This window comes from Haemaphysalis longicornis, unplaced genomic scaffold (assembly GCF_048455015.1).
Source record: "Haemaphysalis longicornis isolate Haplotype H1 unplaced genomic scaffold, Haemaphysalis longicornis Haplotype H1 scaffold_7, whole genome shotgun sequence".
In the NCBI taxonomy this organism is placed as follows: domain Eukaryota; kingdom Metazoa; phylum Arthropoda; class Arachnida; order Ixodida; family Ixodidae; genus Haemaphysalis; species Haemaphysalis longicornis.
The window spans coordinates 69,758,731-69,782,152 of NW_027526422.1; the positions used below are offsets into that span (position 1 = coordinate 69,758,731).

General features: G+C 47.2%; 2 protein-coding genes across 11 annotated transcripts in view; both read right to left on the reverse strand.

The window, feature by feature from the left end:
• Positions 1-1,633: 1,633 nt before the first annotated feature.
• Positions 1,634-15,364, reverse strand: LOC144145880 (uncharacterized). 3 transcript variants are annotated; one of them, XM_077677716.1, is made up of 4 exons: positions 14,771-15,364; positions 12,793-12,987; positions 10,615-10,699; positions 1,634-6,345 (listed from the first exon to the last, which is right to left on the reverse strand). In XM_077677716.1, exons 1-4 carry the CDS (start codon positions 15,084-15,086, stop codon positions 6,300-6,302), a joined length of 642 nt encoding a protein of 213 aa, XP_077533842.1. In that variant the 5' UTR covers positions 15,087-15,364; the 3' UTR covers positions 1,634-6,299. The 3 variants fall into 3 exon arrangements, with proteins under 3 accessions (XP_077533842.1, XP_077533841.1, XP_077533840.1); XM_077677715.1 differs by having other exon boundaries at positions 14,756-15,363; XM_077677714.1 differs by lacking the exon at positions 14,771-15,364 and adding an exon at positions 13,907-14,740.
• Positions 15,365-17,051: 1,687 nt separating this feature from the next.
• Positions 17,052-23,422, reverse strand: part of LOC144145878 (uncharacterized) — a 29,438-nt gene continuing 23,067 nt past the window's right edge. For all 8 annotated transcript variants that reach the window (XR_013317615.1, XM_077677707.1, XM_077677709.1 and 5 more), the window contains one exon: positions 17,052-21,686. Coding sequence is in view for 7 of the 8 variants with exons in the window: in XM_077677707.1 (XP_077533833.1) it covers positions 21,632-21,686 (55 nt within the window). In the remaining variant the exon portion in view is untranslated. The remainder of the gene's footprint in view (positions 21,687-23,422) is intronic.

Consider the following 23,422-nt stretch of genomic DNA (forward strand, 5'->3'; position numbering starts at 1 on the left):
GGACAGAACTTTACCACCAAACGGAGAAAGGCTTTGTCTGGAATCTGTGTCTAGAGAAAACTGGCTCATATCCGTTTTTTTTAAAGCAGACTTGATCAAACTTTCACTTACAAAAAAGAAAAAAGAAAGCTCTGCCGAGATTCGAACAGCATTTAAAATTCGAACCACTAACCTTCAAAATAACAGCCACGTGCCCAACCTGTCGACTATTTCGAAAGGTTGTTTACAAGTGTGGCAGGTGTGTCTAGTCTTGGCCGTATTCGAGAAATTCTGGCTGTGATAACGCTTATTTTTCAGGCACCAATCCTCCCTGTTCTGTGTCTTGCAGACGAGGTCAATCATGCAAGTACTGCAAGCGATGCAGCCCGCGCTCCCTTATTTTACTCATAGAAAGCTATCGCATATCCCCGATGCAAGCCAAGCCAACCACGAATGAAATGTGTGCTTTCGAACGAAATAGCAGCCGATTACCGCAAGATAAAATGAAATCGATTGCTTTATGAGGAACGGAGTGACCCGGAACCTCGAGACAGATTGGAAACCCGGACTCTGCCGCCCGCTGTCGGGTGCTCGCTGACCCGGCTCCTACACCGATGTCTGGCGAGAATGGACATCGGTGTATCGCCCCCGAACGCGTGCCTTTCTTTCCATGCATTTTGGCGACACACGCTGACGAGCGTGAACGCCGGGCGACGTCGACGCCTCCAGACGTGGAAAACTGTAAACCTAGTTATCACGAGCGATACGTCTGTTTGGCTAGGTTTGAGAAATAGTATGCGGCAACACTTGCATGTATCCAGGGCTTCATCTCCTCGAGCTGCTGTAGTAGTCCCTCCGGTCTCGGCACGCTTCCGCGCTTGGTAAGCTGCTTTGTAACGCGCTAATCTGGCCTCCCTTTTCTCCGGTGTTTCGGCAGCCAGCTTTGCCCTTGCTCGGGATTTGGCAGCCTGCCGCCTAGCTATATCCGCTGGATGATTGGATTCAGCTTGCCGCTTGCGCTGCCGCCTGCGTTCCAGCGCGCGCGCAGACGGCCCAGCTGGCGGACCCTCCATGATGAGAATGGCTTCCGAGCGAGCGCAGCTGCGGATCGCGTTAGTGACGTCACACCTGCCACACTTGCGCTCCCGCTGCTCAAGGTCATTGCGACGCCATGAATGGCCTTCAGAAATTGATGCAATCCCAGGCAGCCTATGTCACAATTTTCCAAGAAAAAAGAAATTACTTCTAAACAACCCCAACAATTCGATAAATCGCAAGCGCAGTTTTAAAGGGGTCTTAAATCGCGTGTAATGTCTGGCAGATGTTACCATTTCTGGACCAGTATATTTACCCTCTTTAAAATGTCCAGACACCATCAGAAATGGTGTCTGGAATTGTGATTTTGCAGACACCGTGTAATGCACCTTTTCAGTCCATTTCATAAATGTTAGAAGGCATTATTAAAATCCCTGTCCAGAAATGGTCCTTTGAAAGAAGCCAAGAATCTGTCCCTTGGGATTATTAGGGCTGCATTCTGGATGTATAAAAGACAACTACCTTAATTATCCTTTCTTCCCTATGGGAGTTCAGTTGCAGTGGGTGATGTTGGGTGCAAAGGCAGCCAGCTTGCTGCATGCACCAGCAATAAGATGCATTTGGCATCAGAAAATATTTTATTTGATCCAAGTGACATGGAAAAGTGCCGCTCGCAACCTCGCACACAAAAATGCTATTCGAAACTACCAATTCCACGGAACAGTTTTCCTGGCACTCACCTTAATCCTCGCAAGATGATAAAATGTACATTACTTATTTGAAGGCAAGAAAACAGATAAAATGAAACAGTAAAACATTGACAAAAATGGATTACAAATGCATACCATCAGCTGCACAACATCGTACCATTGCTTATTTTTAAGCTGAAGGGCTAAGTTTAGGCAACAAAAGAAATTGCCCATCTGCAGGAAATGTCAGCCACCTAATGAACGGGCAACAAATAAAATTGAGCTAGGGCTGGAACGTCCATGCACGCACAACACTCGGCAATTTGAGCAAGCACCGGGTAGAAATAGTTGCACAAAAACCGGCCCTAAAAGCATTTTGCATTCCACTGCGGCAACAGGTACGCTCATTGGGGACCGTTTACAGAACTTTGAGCGTCGACACCCTTGTGAACAATCTAAGGTGTACAACCCGCACAGCATTCACCTACGGCGGCATGTCATCATTCATTACGTCACAAAACGAAAATTGGAAAATTTTGAAACCGAAATTGAGAAGGGCGCGGCCATTATGACCAGGATGAAGTGATGTTGCAGCCGGTCAGCGAGTAACCGGCCAAAGTAAACCTGCGAGCAACTGCTTTGCATGCAAGCTAGAGCAGGAGAACCACACCCAGTGGAGTCGGACCGGTTCTCCTGGCCTAACTGCCACTTCCACTTTATTTCGTGGCTGTGAGCAGGATTCACCAGAAAAAGCAGCATCATCTACTAAGGAGCTATTTTATACATTTCTAACTGATAACAGGGTATTTCATGCGGCTACCAGTTGGTCGTACGTACTGTACATTGAAAATAAATCTGACCAAAGCGAAATTTCAGCTTAGGAAACGAAAAGCTATTAGAAGTAACAGAATATAACTATACCTCAGACAGATGGTTAGTGCTGACCCCATCCACACGAGAGAAATCTGGCGCAGAATAGGCATGGGCTCTTGGAGAGCACTCGCCAAGCACTCCCAAATTATGAAAAGTAAGCTACCTCTTTCACTCTTAAGAAATTTCTACAACCAATGCACACTGCCGGCGATGACATTCGGAGCTGAAACTTGGCGCCTTACTAAGCACCTAGAAAGCAAACTTGGGTCGGCTCAACGGGCCATGGGACAAATAATGCCAGGAATAACACTCAGGCTCCAGAAACGAGCTACCTGGATCAGAGAACAACAAATTAGAGAAGAAGATATCATGGCTAAAATAAAGAACTTGGGCTGGCCATGTAGTGAGATGAACCGACAGAGTGGATACCAAGAGATGGGTACAGAAGAAGGGGAAGGCCATTAATCTGATGGAGGGATGAAATTAGAGAATTCAGGGGGTAAACTGTGGACTCGAGTAGCGCAGGACAGGAGCGTATGGAGGTCGAAGAGGAAGGCTTTCGTGTTGCAGTGGACCTTGCCAGGCTGCTGCTGCTGATGATGGTGAAGTTTCAGCACAGTTGACCCGTAAGGCTCAGGTCCAGCTCGAGACTGCACTGCTCTCGCCTCGAATCACGTCTGCTGGACGGCGCTATTCACGAGCAAAGCACATTCACAGAGAAGAGAGAAAAAAAAAACGACCTCATAAAGGGACACTAGAAAAACTGATGCCATTGTGCTATGCAACTAAGTCTCCCAACCTTAGACAACCAACACACTACACAAAATCATTCACGTTTATTTGCAACTGCTTTTTTCCAAACGAATTGGCTGGTCATCCTAAGCACACACGGGGCTTGCTGGTTGACCGGGAGCAGCAGGTACAGACACTAAAAGACAACCAGAATTACACGGCTGTACTATATGAAGAAAAAAGGGGGAAAAGTAAAAAGAAAATAATCCAATGCACATCTAAATGATGTACAACACCTCATACACAGCAGTTTTCACATAGAAGGCAAAGAGTACCAAAATCTATAATACGCTTAAATACACAGCACTGAAAAAATACAAGTTTACCGTCAACTTAATAAATAAATAAATAAGGGAAGCATGGTGTTTAACTAGTAAATCTGCTTTCAAAGCGAAGCTTTATATGTCTCACTGATGGTGCGTGCCACATCGAAAACACACTGCAGGAAAGTCAACTTTTTCTGATGATGATGATGATCGTGGGTGAAGTGAAAGAAAAAAAAAACTGGTTGATTCCTCTGTCATAGGAATCGGTAAAACACTAAAGTGAAATGTGCAGCGAAATCTGCAGCTGAGCATGATTTGAGTGTCGCCAGCTGTCTTGTGGGTGTGCTTGGCGAGCGACGTCCTGCTGGCGGGTCATTTTGGCAAAGGTGTACTGGCGTCATTTCCGTAACAGATGTGACGTTAGTGAAATAATGGTGTATACCGGCATAAAACACTTTCGTGTTAAAATTTACGCAGTGTCTAGAGTGCCGTCCGACGACATTTGAATATTTACCACTAGGCTAGCACCACACGAAGAGTCTGTCGTTGTAGTGTAGAGGATCCATCTTAGCTTCTTGATCCCCAAGTCGGTGGTTCAAGACTGGCTTTTGCCCCGGTTGTTTTTTTTTTTTTTTTCATTATTTAATTGAAGTGTAATTTTTATGCCTTAGGTTAGTTTTGGTGCTTTAAATGATTCCTTTGTGTGCATTAAGTTATGTTATGTTTAGGTTAGGTTGCCTAGCTTTACGTTATCTAAAGCGATGTACTGCCAGATGCGGTAATTTTACCACAAAACGCTGGTGGACGTTGATATAGTGGAGTGCTTACAGTACCATCGGACAGCACTCCAGACACGGCCTAAAATTTAAAACCTGAAAACGAACAACCCCAAGTATAACATACCCTTTAGTACCAAAGGTTACTTCCCCGCAATATGACCCTGTGTGCGGGGTTGCACCCTTTACAGGCCATTTGCTCCGTTGTAGCGGCGCCATTTCCGTGATGGATATGACGTCAGCGAAATCTTTGTGTATCCGGGAATGAAACACTTTCGTGCTAAAAAGCGTTAACTGTTGTTGGAATACAACTTGGGTCCCTCAAATTATGAAGGAGACATCTATCCGACTGCACCATTCTGGCACGGTCGAAGCAGTTCGAATCTGTAGAGGGATGCACGAATGTACAAAATTAGAGAAATCACACACCCTTCCATCTGACAATGACGACGGTTGATCGTGAAGCTTTCTTCGTGTGAAATCAACAGGCAAAGAATCAAAGCCGAGGCCGCTGCAATCAAAAGTAGGTATGAACTGTCTGCCAGTCAAAGTCCTAACTCAGACGACAACCAAGGAATCCCTCACGAGAAAGCTTTGCGTTCAACCGCCGTCGTCGTTAGACGGAGGAGTGCATGATGTTTTTTTATTCTTCCATAGCATGAATTAAAGCAAGGCCCGATTAGCAAATTTGATTATTCATTTTGTATTTAGTCACTTAGCTTACTTTGTGTAAACTATCTGTTATTATGAAAAGAACATAGTGATTTTGTTTTGTCTTTCATAGGTTTATAAATATGTGTGGTTTAATGCTTCTATCTATTTGCCTTCATGTTTGTCTTTCGTGAACTATCGTAAATCCTCCGATGAAGTAAAGATTAGTACCACACATTTAGTACCTCCCATCAGTACTACAATACCACACATCAGTCGAGCCCACTTACAATTTAAATCACTCATCCTGGATACTGGTACCAGCCCCAACATGTGGTGTTGCTCATGTGTGTCTGCTTCACCTCATGCTGTACTGGATGTTACACCAAACACTACAATTTTATTTTCGCCGTTTATTTCCCACTTACTGTAGAACGCAACACCTATTTGATAACACTTTACAGATTGTAATGCCACACTATTTTCTTGAGGGCACTTAATCTCAATTTTTCCGTACTACCAAGTATCATACATCACATCTTGAGCTAATACGGACTCTGCTAACGCCTTAAGTTATGTATAATAACCTTCCAATAAAGGCAGAAATTTCCTTCATTGTGGCTGCCCTTAGCTCTCATCCAAATGAAGTGAGTGTGCCAAGAATAATTCCCACCAAAGTAAATGCCTAAATGCCTCAGTTTCGCAGGTTTCTGCAACAAAATGATTTAATAATTACCTCTAATGCACCATTTTTTTTCTCAAATATTTACAAATGACGAAGGTTCAACAGACTAATGTATAATGTCGAAACGTTTCTCCATTATAGTATCTGCAAGTGATGCGAATTGGCTTAATCACCAAAGTATCCATCGTTTTAAGTATATCACCCGGGTACAAAGATACCATTCTTATCACAGCTCCGACTACACAGGACTGTGCATGATCAGGTTATAAGAACACAAAATCAGCCCACATGGCTGCTTATCATCCAATGCCAAGGAGTTGACACATGCGCACTGTCCTTTTTCACCCTCCTGACAAAAACGGCTGCTTCAGCAAGGAATCAAACTTGCACTCCTGTGGTCCACAGCAGAACGTCTCGGCGATGAGCTCGTAAAGTGATGACTAGTTGTACTTGAGGAGCTCCTGAGGAGTGGTCCTTGCCAGCAGCTGCCTCTTGGGTGCTTCAGAAGTTACCTGGCCATTGCAACCGGATGCTTGACAGAACGTCACTCGGGTCAAGGGTCAGTTGCCGAACGCCTGGACTGCAGTTCCTCCCAAAGCCTGCGTGAGAGTGCCGCGAATGACAAGGCGCGTGTCATTACTAGAAACCAAATTTTAGGCAAGTGCCTAGTTCCTGTGCTCCTAATTGCACCATTTAGATAAATAAGCATAAGTTAGGGGTAAAGAAGGGCTTTTGTCATGTTTTTACAGTGCCTATACAGACAAAATCGGCACCTACACAGACACTGTTTAGCCTCAAGTTTTGCTTTCAAGTGCAGTTTGAGATCATTGTTCATTTTCCTGGGAAACATTGGTGTTCTAAACTCTATGGGGTTTAGCCTAGTCTTCTTGTTCTACCCAGTCCTCTAGTTCAACCCATAGAGTTTCATACAATAACTCGAGGGGAAACTGGCGCTAGTGTCAATGTGAACTCCAAGACAGCACTTACACTTCGATGGGAATGATGGGTAGCTCTGGAACCGAACTGCGTAGGATTGAAACGGGCCTAAGGCTGCGCAAATTGTGTTTTCAACGAAACTCGTATTGTGCGGTTAGCTGTTTACAAATTACATGGTAAACAAGCCAGTCAGTGACCAAAAACAGGTTTTGTGCTAAATAAAATGGCACGTTTAAATAGAAAGCAAACGCGGAGTCGAGGAGGTTTGCAGAGTACGTTTTCCATTTGCTGCTAACTACAGCAGGACGCAGACTTCTCCAAAAACTGTTGGTGAAGGTTTCGACGCTTGTAGTTTTTAATATTAAGAAAAGTTATCTGCTCCTAAAAAAAGAAACCGATTACTTTTTGGAGAAATCATTCTACCCTGAATTAGTGACATTCATCAAGCAGCGGTCCTGTCAGCCACTGGTACTGCTGGTCTACGCCGTAGGAGCCGCCGTTCGCACAAGAGGTGCGGCTGTTCCCAGCAATTCGCAACCGTCATCAGCTTCGAAAATACATTGCTCTGCCGAATGCGCAGCGCCGCAACTCCTAATTCGCAGACAACTTCGCCGCACACAGCGCCGTCATTTGCGGTTTTGTGCTTGTTGTGCTGGCAATGAATTGATAACCCACCCAATTCGCAACTCTGGTTATATAACGTTCCACTCAGGGTGGCGTCAGTGCGCGCGCGGCATGCAGTTCAAGGAGAAACGTATTTTTGAATGCTTCCTCCAACACCCCGCGTAGGCAAATGCGTTCATGTAAGTCCAAAACGAAAACAAAACTGCCTGCACGATTCAATCCATAGTAACTTCCACAAGCCATCGAGCGCCAATCTGAATCCAGAACTACCCATCACGCCCGCTGCGGCGGAAGATCGCAGCGCCAGATTCCTCTCTAGTTGTTATTGTATGAAACTCTGTTCAACCAACTCCCTGAAGACAACAGCAAGCAGCAGAAAAACGGGATGCTTCCTCTCAGTGACAAGAGGCACAGTTTTGAATAAAAAACCTGAAGATGGTGTAGTTTGCTATCGCTTCCACAATTTTCGCAGTGATTCTTAAGACTATGCTCCGCGTGCTATCCAAACAGACTTTTTCAAACGTATGCACTCGCATCCTCGTTTCTAAAAGCATACTCCAATCCAACTCTATTTTCAATGTCACGCTTGAGCGCTGAACGCGCTTTTGTTAGCAGATCACTCCTATAGCGAAGAACCAAAGGCGAAACATCACTGCGCATCTGCATTTCCTTACACCTTCAAATTCATACAACCGACAGGCTCTAAGAGACGCTTTTCCATCAAAATCTGTTATGCTGCTAAACACCTTTTAAAAAATGCTCTTCGAACGTGTGGAAGTTTGTTTTGGCAGTGCTGGGACGTCTTGGTTGTACGATTCGGATAATACATATAGGAAAATCGCACGAGTTTTACCTAACAGTCTTCATGTAAGAACATGTCAAATTTTAATAAATGGTTCTCTCGTGTTATTATTTGTGTCTGTTCTTGTCACGCTGTAATTTGATCGCGTCAGGCAGGCACAAAGTAGCGTTTTTTTACATCAGTATACCCAGCTCAAGTTTATTTTCCTTCTTCCATGCCTGTATCACTATACGTGATGCTAGAGCAAGCAGCCAAGAACATTGAACATGGATGTGGGCAGTGAGTTGAGCTGTCGACCCCACTGTGTCAAGCTATGACGGGAGCAAAGGCAATACCTTGAAGGGTGCCCCTTAAAGGGACAGTGAAGTGATATGTAAACATTACGGGATTACTAGCGCAAATTGTAGTCCGGAGTCCCCAGGCCATGTTTCGACCACTCTAGGCGCGTTTACGCGATTTTATTTAGTAGAAAAACTAGTTCGAAAATGCTGTCCTCCTCTCTTTACGCTCGCCCATTTTCTGTGGCGTTTTCGTGTGACGTCAGGAGGGGATGAGCTGGCAATTGGCTGCGCTACTGACTGCACGGTTCCCCGGCCTACAGACAGAGTCAGTCGGCCCAGCGTTTCGTCCGCCGGCCGCCGGCGGGTCGTCGCAATCAAGGAGGTTAAAAAAAAATTGCTTGGTCGCAATTCGTTCGCTTAATTGAAACGAAGCCAGGACACGTTTGTGAATGGAAGAATGTGCCTTTCTTTATTTGGTTTGTTTGTACACTGTATCTAGCTCCAAGTCAAGGTCGCTTCACACAAGCGCTGCACATGCGACGCTTCGCTGACTGGTACTCCAGTAGGAAAATATAAGGCCTCTTGAAGGCGGGAGAAGAGTCAGCGAAGTCAATATAGGTACTAAGGAAATAAAATCAACTGATATTTTTACCGTACAGCGTAAAACTAGGGCGCGGGAAGCACTTTTTTGCGCTGGGCGATCAAGCACAGCGGTCAGGAGCACGACTACGCATCTGCGAACGCTTTTCCGTCTACGAAATGCAATTGCTGGACGTGAGCTACTGTGGAAACTCGGGCGACGCTTACTGCACGAGCGCAGTACAACAAATAGTCACTTAAGCTGCTTGAAATGCCAAAACTAAATAAAAATGTAAACCGGTTGTACAATATATACCCTATATTAGCAAGGCCTGCGCATCCCCCTTCGTGGCTCAGTGGTCTGGGATGCTAGGTATGTCATCGCTGCGAGCGAGCAAGTCACGAGTTCGAATCCCCGCGGGTATGTGCTTTTTTTTTTTTTGTAACTTAACTTTTTTGTTTTCCGCCGATGTTTTCTATTAAGAGTTCACCTTTTTTTGGGCCGCAACGTTCATGGCTACACGAACTAGTTCACAAAACGCGCGCAGGCTGGCACTGGCGCGCTAGCGAGTTCTCGTTGGCGTGCTGTTGCCATAAGCACCGACTGCTTGCAGGCAGTGGGCACAGGCCAGAATGAACAGACCCTTGGCCTGGTGCGAACACGCTTTTTACGATACAGGCATGAGGGAGGCAAGCTCCAAATATGGGGGAAAAGCGCATGACATTTGGGCGTCTGCGGGTACGCGGAGGGCGTTCATGCACTGCGTAGGTCTCGGCTAGTGAATGCTACGACTACAAGCCGTCCTGGGAGGCTTATCTTGTGCATTTTACAGCCGACAACATGGCAGAAGCGCGGTACGATGATTACTGAGATATTGAGAATGCCCATCCAACAACGCCATTGGTTATGTTTTACAGAACCGAAACCGAAACTTGTTTGATCGCTAACCTTGGGCATCGTCCAATCACGGCGCCCCTCCTCCCAACGTCACAGCCTTAGTTGGTGCGGCCGCCGCAAACCGCGCATGGTAGTTTTTCTTCTTTCGCACTTTGTAAAATAATTACCGATTTGTCAACCGGATAAACGATGAAAAGTGTGCTAATTTGAGCCAGTCTACGCAGTGCAAGCAAAAACGGGAGCTTGACAAATTCACTTCAGTGTCCCTTTAAGGGGCCCTAAATAGGCTTCCGAAGGTCGCCATTTCAATCGCTAGAGTGCCCCTTAACGACAACGTATACCAAACATTAGACCTCTGCATAAAGCAGGGGCCGCACAAACACGCAGAAAAGATCCTTTCTTTTTTTTCCTTGCTTACCTACCACTTCCTCGCCGCCATACTACCGCGCTCCGACGTGTGGCTATATGACCTGATGCAACCCCTGACGCACGAAGCACTGAACAATACCGCACCGCTATTGGTGGACCTTTTTCAATGCTGTAGCCATTCGGCGTTCCCGGCTCTGGGGGAAACGCAGGTGCGGTTCCGGCGAATTTCCAGCGATCCAAGCACACCACCCACGAGATATGGCCATGATGTGCGAACACTTCGTGTACCAGTGAATAAATTAGTAGCGGCCACGCTAAAATGCAATCGCCTACGCTGCTATAACTGCTCTGCATACGACTACAATTGCAGACACTTCACCTGAGAGCAATGTCAGCCGCTTTAGGCCGTGAACGGCGGACTGCAGACACCCCTGCGGCTGCTGCACCTTTCCTGTGTACTGAATCTGAAATCACAAAGAATGCAACGTGACTTACAGGGAAGCAATGTAGGGCGAAATTAGGGTCAAACAAAGGTCAAGCAAAGGTCACACAAAAGCTAGAGGTAGTAGTAGTAGTAGTACCACTAGTAGTAGTATATGTGTTTGTTGGTGCAAGGGTATCTACGACCAAAGAGCGCCAAGACTCTACTAGGTGGTCTTTCAGTGTCAGGTTCAGGCATAATATATGTACGAGATGAGTACGGTACCTCCTAAAAATCTGCATATGTGGGTGTAGAGGACCCGTAGACTAAAATATGAAGATGCTGGCGGATGAAGGGGATTATGGGTTAGACTTGACATCACCTACAGCCTCAGAGCATAATACGCTAGTGGAGCTCCGTGTGCACACAAAGGAATCATGAGGACCTCCTTCAAGGATGAGAGGGTCTGAAGTCACGCCCTGTATGATACGAGTTTTAAGAAGTTGATATCTGAAAGATAGGTTAGAACACATTTGTAAGTGAGCCATGGTTCATCTCCTAAGAAAAGTGACGGGTGCAGTGGAATGTTGTATGGGTAGATTTTACGCAAGTCGTTTTCTCGTGGCATTGCGGAATGTGCACTCAATTAATTAAGACGTGGAGTGCGGAAAGCCGCTCCCTACACTTGTCATGCATGAGCTAGAGTGAGAGAGAAAACATTATTCTCTAAACAGCCCTAGTCCGGGCCATCGTGCCAGTCTCTTCATTAGGAGATGGCTGGTCCGTAGAATTCCCAGAGGTACTCTGCACGAGCTACAAAACCTCCCTTGCCACATCCGGGCCTCTGCCAATGCAAAAATAACAAGAATAGTCAGAGATCGAGAACGGTTTCACACAAATGATGGGGGAAAAAATATACGCCACCGCTTACAATGATGCGAGGCTACTTATCTAACTCCCTAGCCACCTGAAAAGCCTGTGCACTGATCTGACCTTGAGCCGACGATGCTGTGCGACTTCTGGATAGCACTGCGCGTGTGGCAATTGGACTAAATATAACTGCACTGCTACCCAAATCTGTTTTGTTTTCAAAGCACCACAAAAGAGGAAGGTAGTCTCGCGGCGATTCCACGACTAAACGTGGCTAGTCATGACTAAGTGGGGAAAGTTTGTGGGCATTTGCGTCCTTTTGAGTGATAAAGTTTAGGTAAGGCACGGACAAGGGAGTAATGAGCAGAGTCAGATGAGAAGCTGGCATTCCGCACGACACCATCCTTTAATGAGGAGTCCAATGACGTTTGTTCTAGTGTCACAAGGAGGGCTCAATACCCCGAGGAACACTAAGCAGCACTCTAATGTTACACAGATAAAAAAGGTACTCTAGCAATGACTCACAATGACTAGCCAGAATCACTGTTAATTTCTTGGCAACAGCGCGAAAAAGATGGGAACCACTGAGGCACACAAGACAAGTGGTGACTCATAACTGCATTTGTTTCCTTTCTATTGAGGCCAACGTTTATACATTTTAAACATTGAATGATGGAACTACTTGCGAGTCAGCGCTCGTCTTGTCTGCTTCAAACGTCCTCATCTTTTTTGCACTGCTGGTAAGATGCCACGGTAACAACTTCCCCAACTTACAACCCTTTCGCTGTCAATTATTATTATTTTATTCCTCGCTTTGGTTCAAGTTTCATCCTCAGGTGGCAATCGCTACAATTATAGCCGATAATGTCTAATTATTAATACTTAACAGTGACTCTGGCTAACCACCAATCATGAGTGGTGACAGTAAGGCCAGTTGAGTAAAAATCAAGAGAAACGGCTCTCGTGGCGAGTTTTGAAGCAGGCGCGACAGTGGGTTGCCGCGTTAGGGAGATATTTACCGATGAATACTAGAGCCTACCCGAACTTCGTCTCATCTAGATACGAATTTAAAACTTCAGATCAGTATGCTGTGACACATGACATCAGATAACCGTACAGATGACCCCTACTTCTGCAAGGTATTCTGTTCAAATTGGGTGCTTTGTCGTCATACACCTCAGCCTCACAGTCGTGCTTTCCATATGTCCCACTGAAGCAAAAAGTATGCGACACATGTTCTCGCAATGGACTACAAAGTGAACCCACCTGCAGATGTGTTCTTTCTGTGTTGTGTCTGCGCTCCTACGCTTCTTGATTTGGGCTTAAAGTCTGCCTGTGAGGACTTGCACTCCACTGGCACTCCGCACTGCGTGAACGAGTTGCCTTTCCCGGCTAAGTGCGACGCCCAAGTTATACTGCTTGCATGCTCAGCAGCAGGGGAAGGCAGCAACAGCCTTGGACCTAAGGAGAAGACAAAAAAAAAAAAATCCCATGAAATACAAAATCAAAGAAACGGTTCATAGTTGCAATGATAATCCAAAGTTTAGCAGATTATAGAGCATACATGGATGGCTAGTCAAAAATGTGCTTTCTACCACCACAGAAATACTGCAAAAAAAAAAAATTAGCAGTGGCTTAGCGCAGCTATGCCAGGATATACGTAGCGTGAGCTATGGTTCAGCTGGCTATTCTTTGCTTTCCTGGTTTTCTAGGATTAGCTTGATGATCATGCTTACTGCTGCTTCAATGACACACACACGGTATGCACATTATGCGACACATGTATGGGTATTTATTAAACGGCTCTGGTGCAGCGTCACCAATCGCCCCAGAGCTAAGCTGGTCCACAGGCGCACGCCGGTGTTGTTGCGACGCTCGAACCATCGGTTCCACACCCGGCCACCCCTCGCATGATCAGCAAGTGGACCGGGCCGCCACGTGCGAACGGAGGTCGACGAAGACGCTGGGCGCGTGGGGTGTGTGAAAGACGCCGGGCAGCGAGCAACATTCTGTGCGCCGTGTGACGTAACCGCTCCTCGCGCATGCGCAGCACGGCTCTCCAGGAGCCACGCGAAACTACTCAACCTCGGCCAGTGTAGCTCACACAACAAAAATCAGTACACCATTCCACTCTGTGAATGAGGATGACCAGCGGAGATAGTCATCCACTTTATGGTGGTGAACTATTTAAAGCGCAAATGGGAAATCCGAAGGTCCCGTGTACGCAGAAAACTCTTCCGTCCCAAGGCGGAAGAGCAGTTTGAAGTGAGGGGGTCCTGCATCTACTAACACCGGTAAGGGGGAACGGCGCTTCAGAGGGTGCGAAAAAGAACTGCTGGTTATCCACCAGCATTAAATGAATTGATATAAAGACGCATACAACATGAATCCCGATCCTGCAGGTTGTCGGCATTGCGTCCACGTTGACGGCTAGCGTTCTCCGCCTCGGTGTGTACCGGGTCCTGACGTGCGACACGCTTGGCGTTAGCTGCCCAGTCACCTCCCGTACTGTCCTTCATCCGCTGGCGGCGTGCCCATTCACGTTTTTGTTGTCGACGTCGCTCTAAGCGGAGTCGCTGTTTTTCCTCCGGTGTGAGCGACAGCTCCGGGCCGTCGAACGGCACGGGGTCGCCGTTAGCCGTCTTCCGCTGCCTTCGCTTCCATTCGCGCTTCTGCGTACGCCGTCGTTCTTCGTAGGCACGCTGTTCTTCCTCGGACCGCACTACACGCGGCCTACCCGTTGCACGGCCGGAAAGCGACCTGTCCATGCTGCCGGTGCGGTGGCGCGGTTCGGTTCCTTGTCCCCTCTGGTGCGGGCAAGGCGCTGTTCAGCGTCACACCACAGTCACACCAAGGTAAATTTGGTCACACGATACAGGAATGTTAAATATCAATTCATAGTTCGTTTGCCGTTAGTACCACCGGCGGGGGTGGTTGCCACAGGCTCATGAGAGGTTTGGCCAGGAAAGCAAGGAAAGGAACATTAGCCGCACAACCAGCACAACCTCTCTGTTTGTTTCCTTTTTTTTTTTTTTTGCCAAGTCGCAGATCCTAAATCCGTTTTGAGCCATGTCGGGTCGACTGCGGAGCCAGACTTCCGTCGATTAAAAAACAAAAGGGAAAAAAACTGGAGCTGTTGGCTTTTACCATCTTTAACTTGGCTTTTCTAACTTTGCATTTTATATCTTCAAGTTAGCGAGGCTTTTCTTTAGCTTTAACTAAAACTCACGTTTGAATCGTTTACCGTCGCCAGTCGCGGCCAGTCTCTCTCTTCGTCTGAAGTTTTCCAAGACTCGTAAGCCGGGATCGGAAGCTCTTCGCTGCTGTGCTGCCAGTCTTCTCTCTTGGCGGTGGGTTGAGTCGTATTGTCGATCGGCAGTGACTTTCCTGGCCCACAACTCGGGATCTTCAGCCCTCCTCTGCCTTTTAGCTTCGGCAGTCCTCGCCCGGAATTCCGGATCTTCTCGACGCCGCTTGACACGCTCCCGATCGGCCTCCCGCTTCTTCAGCCGACGCTCCGCTTCATCCATGGGAGAGAGCACTTTCTTAGGTCTGCCCATCTAGATCGGGCTGCCGAGCGCACGCCGTCTCTCTCAACGGAAGGTCCGTTCGATTCACTTGCACCATTTGAACCAGTTCAGGCGGTGCAGCTCATGCATTTGAACTGCGCCGTTCGAATCACCGGTGGTGCAGACCGTGCATGACGTCCTATTGGCTCTGCCTGCACTCCCTGCCCTGAGGATGCAGGAGCAAAATAAAAAGGTGCATGTCTCGCCCCGCTGATCATGCAGTCCGGCGGACCCGATACTGCACTATTGTGAACTGGTTCAAGTGGTGCAAGGTGAATCGGAACACCTGCACGTCAGAGCTGACGTCATCCCTTAGCTCAGCCAATCCCCCACGCGAGCCTCCCCACACCTGCTCGTAGTCTGCCTGCCTCCTCACCACTTCCCCTCACACATCTTGCAGGGTGTTGCTTCTTGGCCTGTAATTTTCCTCGTCCTCTCCACTTTGCTGCGCCGAGTTTTGAGCGACGCCCGGCACGGCTGGAACTCAAGCTCGAACACCTCCACTCAAAATGATGCCCGAAATGAGAGTTCCACGAGCAGCACTTGGAACATGTAGCTTGCATCCGTAAGATTGTTCCGAGGCTCGGTGGAAGAGTAGTGCGCGTGCGTTTTTGCTTTACTACTCGGCACTGCAATCTCAGGAGCTTGCAATAGCTTGCTGCTAGTCACCTGCTGTGTCACTGAGTTTGTTGGCGTCAATGTGCCTGCTGTGCTGTTCCCTGGGACAGAGGCGTTGCACTGTGGCCTCGGCCTGTCTGGCCTGGGCCTCTGTCAAGTTCCCGCAAAGAGACAAAGCCTTCGACTAGAACCTTTGAGGCCGAGACGACTGTGCACATTTTTTGGGCAGCCGTAGAGGGTGTGGTCTGCTGTTGAACTGGGGGCTCCACACAGCTGGCACCTTGAGTCGGACCAAAACTGAGCTTATGTAGATGCTGTTGTGTTAGGAGCGCACCAGTTCTAGCTTGGAAGAAGAGGCCACTTCTTCTGTCTTCATGCCCTGGCCAACGTTACTAGATCGTCATGGCTGGGTGGTGTGTTGCGCGTACATTGGGAGCCTGTTTTCTTCGCTACAGTCGTTCTCCAGGCTGTTGTACTAGCTTGCGTTATTTCTTTTGTAATCAATTTGTTCCAAGCTGTTGCAGATCTTGCTTCACGATGTTTGGTGAGTGAGAGAAGAGAATAAATGTTTGTTATAATCAACACAAAGAGGTGGGGTCATCAGTCCTAGACTGCTTGAGATTTCTCCGCTGCGATGGATCTTTTCACCAGCTGCAGCAGGTCTTTGAGGTCGGAGCTCGACAGCATTCTTTCGTATTGCCTACAGGAAGGGGTACATATTGGCTCCATGTTGGGATTTGCTGCACATGCCCATATGATGCGTTAGAGTGTGCCATCAAATCAAGAGGAATTTAGTTACCCTTGTGCACGAATAAAAAACTTTCAGTGAGATGGTTCAACAGACTGCTTTTGGCTGACACCTATGCTTAACCGTGCCACTACAACTACGCTGCACTTTGGCTAGATTCCACTGCGATCATGAGCACACAATTTCCAGTGGTACGTGCAACATACAGTTGCTCATGAAAATGCGGTCTTCAGTAAAGGCACTGATTATTCTACCTTTCCAACATCCCGCCTCATCTCAAGATACATCTTCTGCATCAACACTAGCATGCTTCCGTGCATACTATCGACAGCCAACCTTGCTCTATATAAGGCAGAACTTAGAATGCTCTAAGACAGGGTGCGGCATCTTATTGCACGAAGGGCTGTTAAGCAAAGCAAAGTGTGCCAACATTTCGCTTGCTTAAAGTATATCTGAATGTTGGCCGGGATGGTGCTAATTACCAAGCAAAGCACATCAACAGTGAGGAAAAATGAACCCTTCAACAAACACGAAAACTGGTGACATTTTGCTGGGCAGGTTGCACGAACTTGGTCGACTACCAAGAAATGTAAATTCAGTTCACATTTATTTACAATTGCCTTCTCTCAAATTTTCTCGTTGTTCTGGGCACACACGATGCTTGTTGGCTGAACAGGCAGCAGGTACGGATATTAAAAGACTTACACAATAATGACATGTTTGTACTAGTACTACACACAAACCAAGAAGAAAAAAAAAACACAGAAATGATGATGTGTAACACATAGTATATACAGCAGAGTTTGAGTTTCTGTACAGACAACCATAAATAAATAAAAGCATGACACGATGTTTAGATATGCGGCAATAGATACAACAAATTTACCAGTCAATTCAATAAAAAGATAAGAGAGGCACGGCACCTCTAACATTTTTGTAAAAATCTTCCATTGTGTGCGCTGAAGTAAGGACCCGTTTCCAAAGTTCATTCATCTAGTTATTTAGATCATATTGCATAAAGCATCTGTTATTTCATTAATTATCAAAGAAACTGCAATTTCTCTTTCCAAAGTTTGTAAGCATGTGGTGTAATGCATTTACGGTAGAACAATTTCCTGACATCACTTTTTTGTGAACAAGTATTGTAAAGTTGTTAGCGAAGTAATGGCACATCCACACTACATATGTAGTTAAACTGCTTCTATGCTAGTAGCAGCACCAATGAGCAGTTTCGGTGTGCCAAGTGCCGTACCTTGTAATATAATTTTATTTGGTACATGAACATGTGCTGGGAGCTGGGCAAAATACCCGACATCTGGAACACAGCAAAGGTGGTTATGATACCCAAACCAGTCAAAAAACTACAGCTTGAAAATCTTAGACCTGTTTCATGCACGCCTTGTGTAGGTAAGTTAATGGAGCATGTCATACTCAACAGGATCACCAGCTACATGGAGGACAACGCTCTCTTTCTGCACACGATGATCAACTTTCGACCGAAACTCTCTGCGCAAGACGTGATGCTTCGACTCAAATACGGCGCTCCCCACTGACACTAAAGCCATTTTGGGTCTCAACGTCACAAAAGCATCTGACAATGTCAAACACTCAGCTATCCTCACAAACCCGAGCGAACTCGGTATTGCGATAAGAGTGTACGACTACATCAGCAACTTTCTCTCCGACCACACATCTACCCTCACTGTAAGGGGAATCGAATCGAGTTTGAAAAATCTGTGAAACAGGGGGACACCACAAGGCTCGGTCCTCTCCCATTTCCTGTTCAATGTAGCCATGGTTGTCTTCCCAAAATTTTAAAGCGAACTGAAGGCCTTCAACATAGCTTTTACGCAGACGATGTTACGCCCTAGGTCCTCGGAGGCAGTGGCTGTCGCATTCAAAACAAACTACAACAGGCAATCAAAGCAGCCAAAGATTATGCAGGCCCTTGCAGTCTCAGCTGCTCTCTGCGAAAATCTGAGCTTTTACTATATCAGCCAACCAGCTGAGGGCGGCGCACAGATGTGACACCTCCAGAAGTCCAACTCTTCACTGGTAATGGAACACAATGCACCCCCATAGCATCCGGGTCCTTGGCCGTGTCGTGAAATTCATGTTCCTCCTTTACGGGTTTTCTTGCCGCTCACCATTTTTGGGCCGAGAGGAGGGATACCGCGTAGCGAAGGAATGTTTTCGCCGCCATTGTCGCACGCGGTTCGGCTGGCCATGTGTTTCGGGGAGAGAGGTGGGCGAGAGGGCCGCGGCCTATGGAAGGCTGCGCCCCACGAATTCTCGAAAGACGCGTGGCCCAGTGGACTGTGTGCGTGGTGCAGCGCGGGGTCGGCGGGGAGAATGGGCTGAGAACTGGCGGTGGCCGGACGGACGGATGGCCGGGACGCGGCGTCGGCCTTGAGGGCTGTACTGGGGAGGCCGAGCAACGACGGCGGTGAACTCCGGGCCCCCGAAGATCGCTTCGAGGAGGTGAAAGTGCGCGGCCGAAGTTCGCCCAAATTGCGTCGCTGATGAGCGGCGCCCCACTACAGACGACCGACAGCCTTCGTCACCCCGGCAAGACCATCAGCCGGACCGCAGCTAAGACGTTCTCCCCTTCTCCACTTTCCTTCGGACTCTTTCTAATCACCTTCTCTGTTGTATTTCTACAAGTGGACTGCACGGGCTTCTTATCCGCCTCCTTCAGAGCACCACGCTGTATGTGTTCTTCGAGGCCTTTGTTAGCAGTTGGGGGAAGCCTCCAACCCCGCCTATTGTACACTCTACTATCCCCTTCATTTACTGTCGCCTCCTTCTTGGGCTCGTAACGGCGAGTACCGTTTCATTCATCCTCACCAATGTGCTCAATGTCGGCCTCTTGGCAGCTCTGACCCCGACGGGGTGTCAACTGCAGTGTGTTATTAAGTCGTCAAACCTTCTGTCTGTCTGTTTTGAATTTCCTGTGAATGTGAAGAAAGTAAACGTCCTTTGTTTTGAAACTGTTATCGCGTGCCCCGTCTCGTGCCTCACACCAGCGGCCAATCAGGCGTGGACCTATCGCCGGTTAGCAGGTCCGAACCACTTCCTCTATTCCTATCTAGGGGGGAGTTGTTTGTCGCTCCTCCCGTCCGAGACATCGGCCACTAAACTACCTCGCACAATTTTGTGACAGGCCGCCACATACAGGCAAATGGACACAATTCCAAAACCATCCTCGCTCTCAAAAAGAAGGTACGTATCAAATCACCTGACTCATCTCGATAAACGGTATTGGCGCTTAAATAGAACAGTAGCCTGTTAAGTTGGTTGATTTTGTATTCAGACAACGTAAAAAAACTCTCGGTAATCGGAATTAAAATTCCCGCGTCACCGTGTAAACGGAACCAGGAATGGAACTTCTTGTGAAACCCATTGGCATGACAATCAGCTTTTTATGGTTCCGGCTGTTTCGTTTTTTTTCTTCCTCCATGCATTTTTTAGCCTCGTTGGCCTCGTCAGCCTCGTCTCATAAGTGACCAGCCATGTTAGTGCGACGAATGCAACATCACAGTTCTGGTTCCAGTCGTTCAGTCTAGACTTAAGACGCCGAGGTTACAGGGCTGAGCTCCTGCCGCCTCGTTCGTTCCATCGTGTTGCTATTCGCGCTTCATTATCGCGTTGCCGTCTTCTAAATTCGGTGGCTCATAAGCACTTGCAAAGTTGAGGCCTCTAGCGTCCGTGAAGATGTAGTTGCAAGGACTCAAGCAAAAATAATTTATGCATTTTGTAGTGCACAGCAACTCATTGTTGCCAAATCAACTTTGTGAATGCTGTGCCTAAACCTCTGGTAGTTTTCTTGCTTTCTGAAAAACTATCAGCTACATTCACCTTCTAGTGCTTAGAGTTCCAGAGAAAGAGTGTGTACGTACATAAATTTGCACTTTCACACATCTATCTTAGTAAACGGAACTCCTGTTAAACGGAACAAATTTTTTCCGCACTTTGAAGTTCTTTTTCTAGAGTCTACTGTACTTCAAACTGCCATAACGGCATGGAACGCATTCTCGTAAGATTAGTTCAAGCGTTCGTCCTAAGCAGGATAACGCATGTCACTCTTGTTCTTACAGATTAAGAAGGTGAGCTTACAAACAAGCTATAGGGACCCCACTCACCTTATCAACCAAACACTTCGAGGCACTTGGGCAGCACAATACCCTAAGCAAACTCACCAAAGCTCAACGCTCAGTACAACAAGAACGATTGACCTACCGCTTCACTGGCAGGCACATCCTCTCTCTTGGCCTCACCTAACCGAGTGCCGCCCCAACCAAGGTCCCACTACCTCCAGACTTAAGAGAAAGCATACACATTCCACCTATTCCAAAAAAACACGCAGCCAGTGCACAATCTAGAGCCAAAGCCCTACATGAACAGTACACAAAAATCAGAGAACGTGGCATACGTGGACGCAGCCAACTACAAGGGCCGTGATGCCACGGCGTTCGTGGTAGTCGATCGCAGGGAAATAATATTGCTCCTGGCTTGATTTGAGCAAACAAGAAGTGGCTGAAGAGGCAGCCATAGCGCTGGAAATGATGACCTCCGAAAAAATCAAGTACGTCACCAGCAATTCCAAATCTGCCATTTTTCGAGGGGGCAAACCTCACCATAAGCATCTGCAATCCTTCAATGTGGCTTCCGTCGTGCCTGTCCGAGTTGCCTTTCTTGTCCCTGTTAGTGTGCACTATCTGTCAAGAAGTAATGAAAATCGGCCCAACTACCAAAATACTAATCATTTTGGGGACACCACCGGGGTTCGAAGACACTACTCTGTCGTTCTTATCACAGCTCACACCACACAGGACTGTGCATGATCAAGCGATGGGCATGCAAATGAGCATGCAAGGCTGGTTATTGTCCAAAGCCAAGGGGTGCACGCACAGGCGTTGTCCTTTTTCACCTCCCTGATGAAGACAGCTGCCGGGACCTGCACACATGTGGTCCATAGCAGAACGCCCAGGCCAAGAGTCATAGTGGCAAGCAAACACTGGACAGTCTTGTGAAGTGACGACTAGTTGGGCTGGAGAAGCTCTCGCACTCCAAGTCACTTGAGTGATCCTCGTAGTGATCCCTCACAACAGCTGCCTCAAAGATGCTCCACAAGTGACCTGGCCATCACAGTCGGATGCATGACAGCACATCACTCGAGTGAGGGGGCAGTCGCCTGCTGCCTGGACTGGAGCTCTTCCCACAGCCTGTGCGAGGGTGCAGAAAAGAAGGAGCCAGAAATGACGAAAGCTCACTTGTCATTCAATTTTATTCAGTCCCACGCTGACGTGCACTATAACATGCCAAACAATGCAATTAAAATTGGCAAACCACCCAGTTTGACCTTCTTGCAATGCAATGGCACTGTCCTTAAGAAGACCTTCAAGACAAGAGACTTTTATAGAAGGTAAACTGTCACACTACAGTAACAGACATGCCAATATGAAAGCAAAATGACCCTAATTAATGCAGATGACTACACCAAAAGGAAAATGTGGCAACGCCCATAGAATTGTCTTCCAATTTTTACTAGCGACGACGAAGACACAGACGTGATCTGCTGGTGCCACTATAAAATCAACTGCAAATTAAAGAAGACTGCGTGCATATCTCAAAAAAAGGGCTAGTTGTGGTCGAAATCCGAAAAACCGTAGCTGCAGTCGGCATCGTGCAAGAGCCCCAAACCCTGGCCAGCCACGCTGTCGACACCACTAGGGCATCAGTTTTGGTTAGGTCTAACAATTCATGCCCTGAACAAGAGCTTTGTCGTCAGAGACAAAGACGAAACCCAGGTTTGTCCTGCTGGGGCTGAACGAGGTTTGTGTACAGCACAGCAAACATGCTCACATGGTTATTGCTGTATGGTTACCGTGACACTTGTGCAAGTCGCTCTCTACACTTGGAAGCAGAAATAAGAGGCTTTGATTTTTATGGTGCGTTTCTTTCTTAATCACCCCTCAAAGTGTCAAACAGCAGTAGCCACTCTCGCATCTCGCAGTCCCTGCTGTGGCATGCCTTTTGCTGACTTAAGCTGTTAATCCCATTAAAAAGTTCGAAATTAGCCTGTTTACATCGCGCATTACTTAGCAATGGCGGCATCACTTTCTGTCCACAGTCCAAAGTGATCATCCAAACCTCCAAAATGAAGAAAAGTTTTAAGTTCCTGCTATGGTCCCCTCCCTCACGTTGAAGGGCTTGCCAGGGTGTGTGAAATCTCAGAAGCCTTGTTTCACCTTAACAATGTTCAACATTTAACCCTTTTACTGGCACTCGCCAGGTAATTCGGGAGATCACACGCACGCCCCCTGCCACTCTCAAGTATACAGACGTGGCCCTTTTAATTCTTTGATGCCCCAAACTAAGATTCCGAAAACGTTTTTATGATTTAAAAGGACTCCGGACATCACAAATATGAAGTCAGAAAAAACTTAGGTTTATTAAACCGGACACAATAGGGTACTGTCCCCGACCTACACCGGACACTTGTTGCTCCACATAACAGTTGAACAAGCATGCTACCTTGATTAGCACCTACACGTTCATTCTATGGTTTAAGTCGAGTACATAAACCTAAATTTTGCATTGCTATTGTTTGCAATAACAACAAAATTGGACAATTTCGCTTTCCTGTCACGTGCCAAGCCAGCCGCCAGGCTCGATGCAAGTCGAAAGGCACAAACAAGAGCAATTTTTTAGCATGTGCGGCCCGCTCTTTTTAAAATTTGAAGGTCTGGGTACCTTCGTCTGCCAACAGTTGGCAATAAATGTCCAAACAACCGCAAAGCGTGCCCCCCCCAAAAAAAATGTTTGGGCTGTTGCTCCTGAGCACCGCTGGGAATCAAAGGGTTAACTCGCTGGACCACTGCCACTCCCGACACAACTCGTGCAAAGAAAAATAATGCGGGCATCACGTACCACCTATTGAGAGGTCACATGTTGGGTA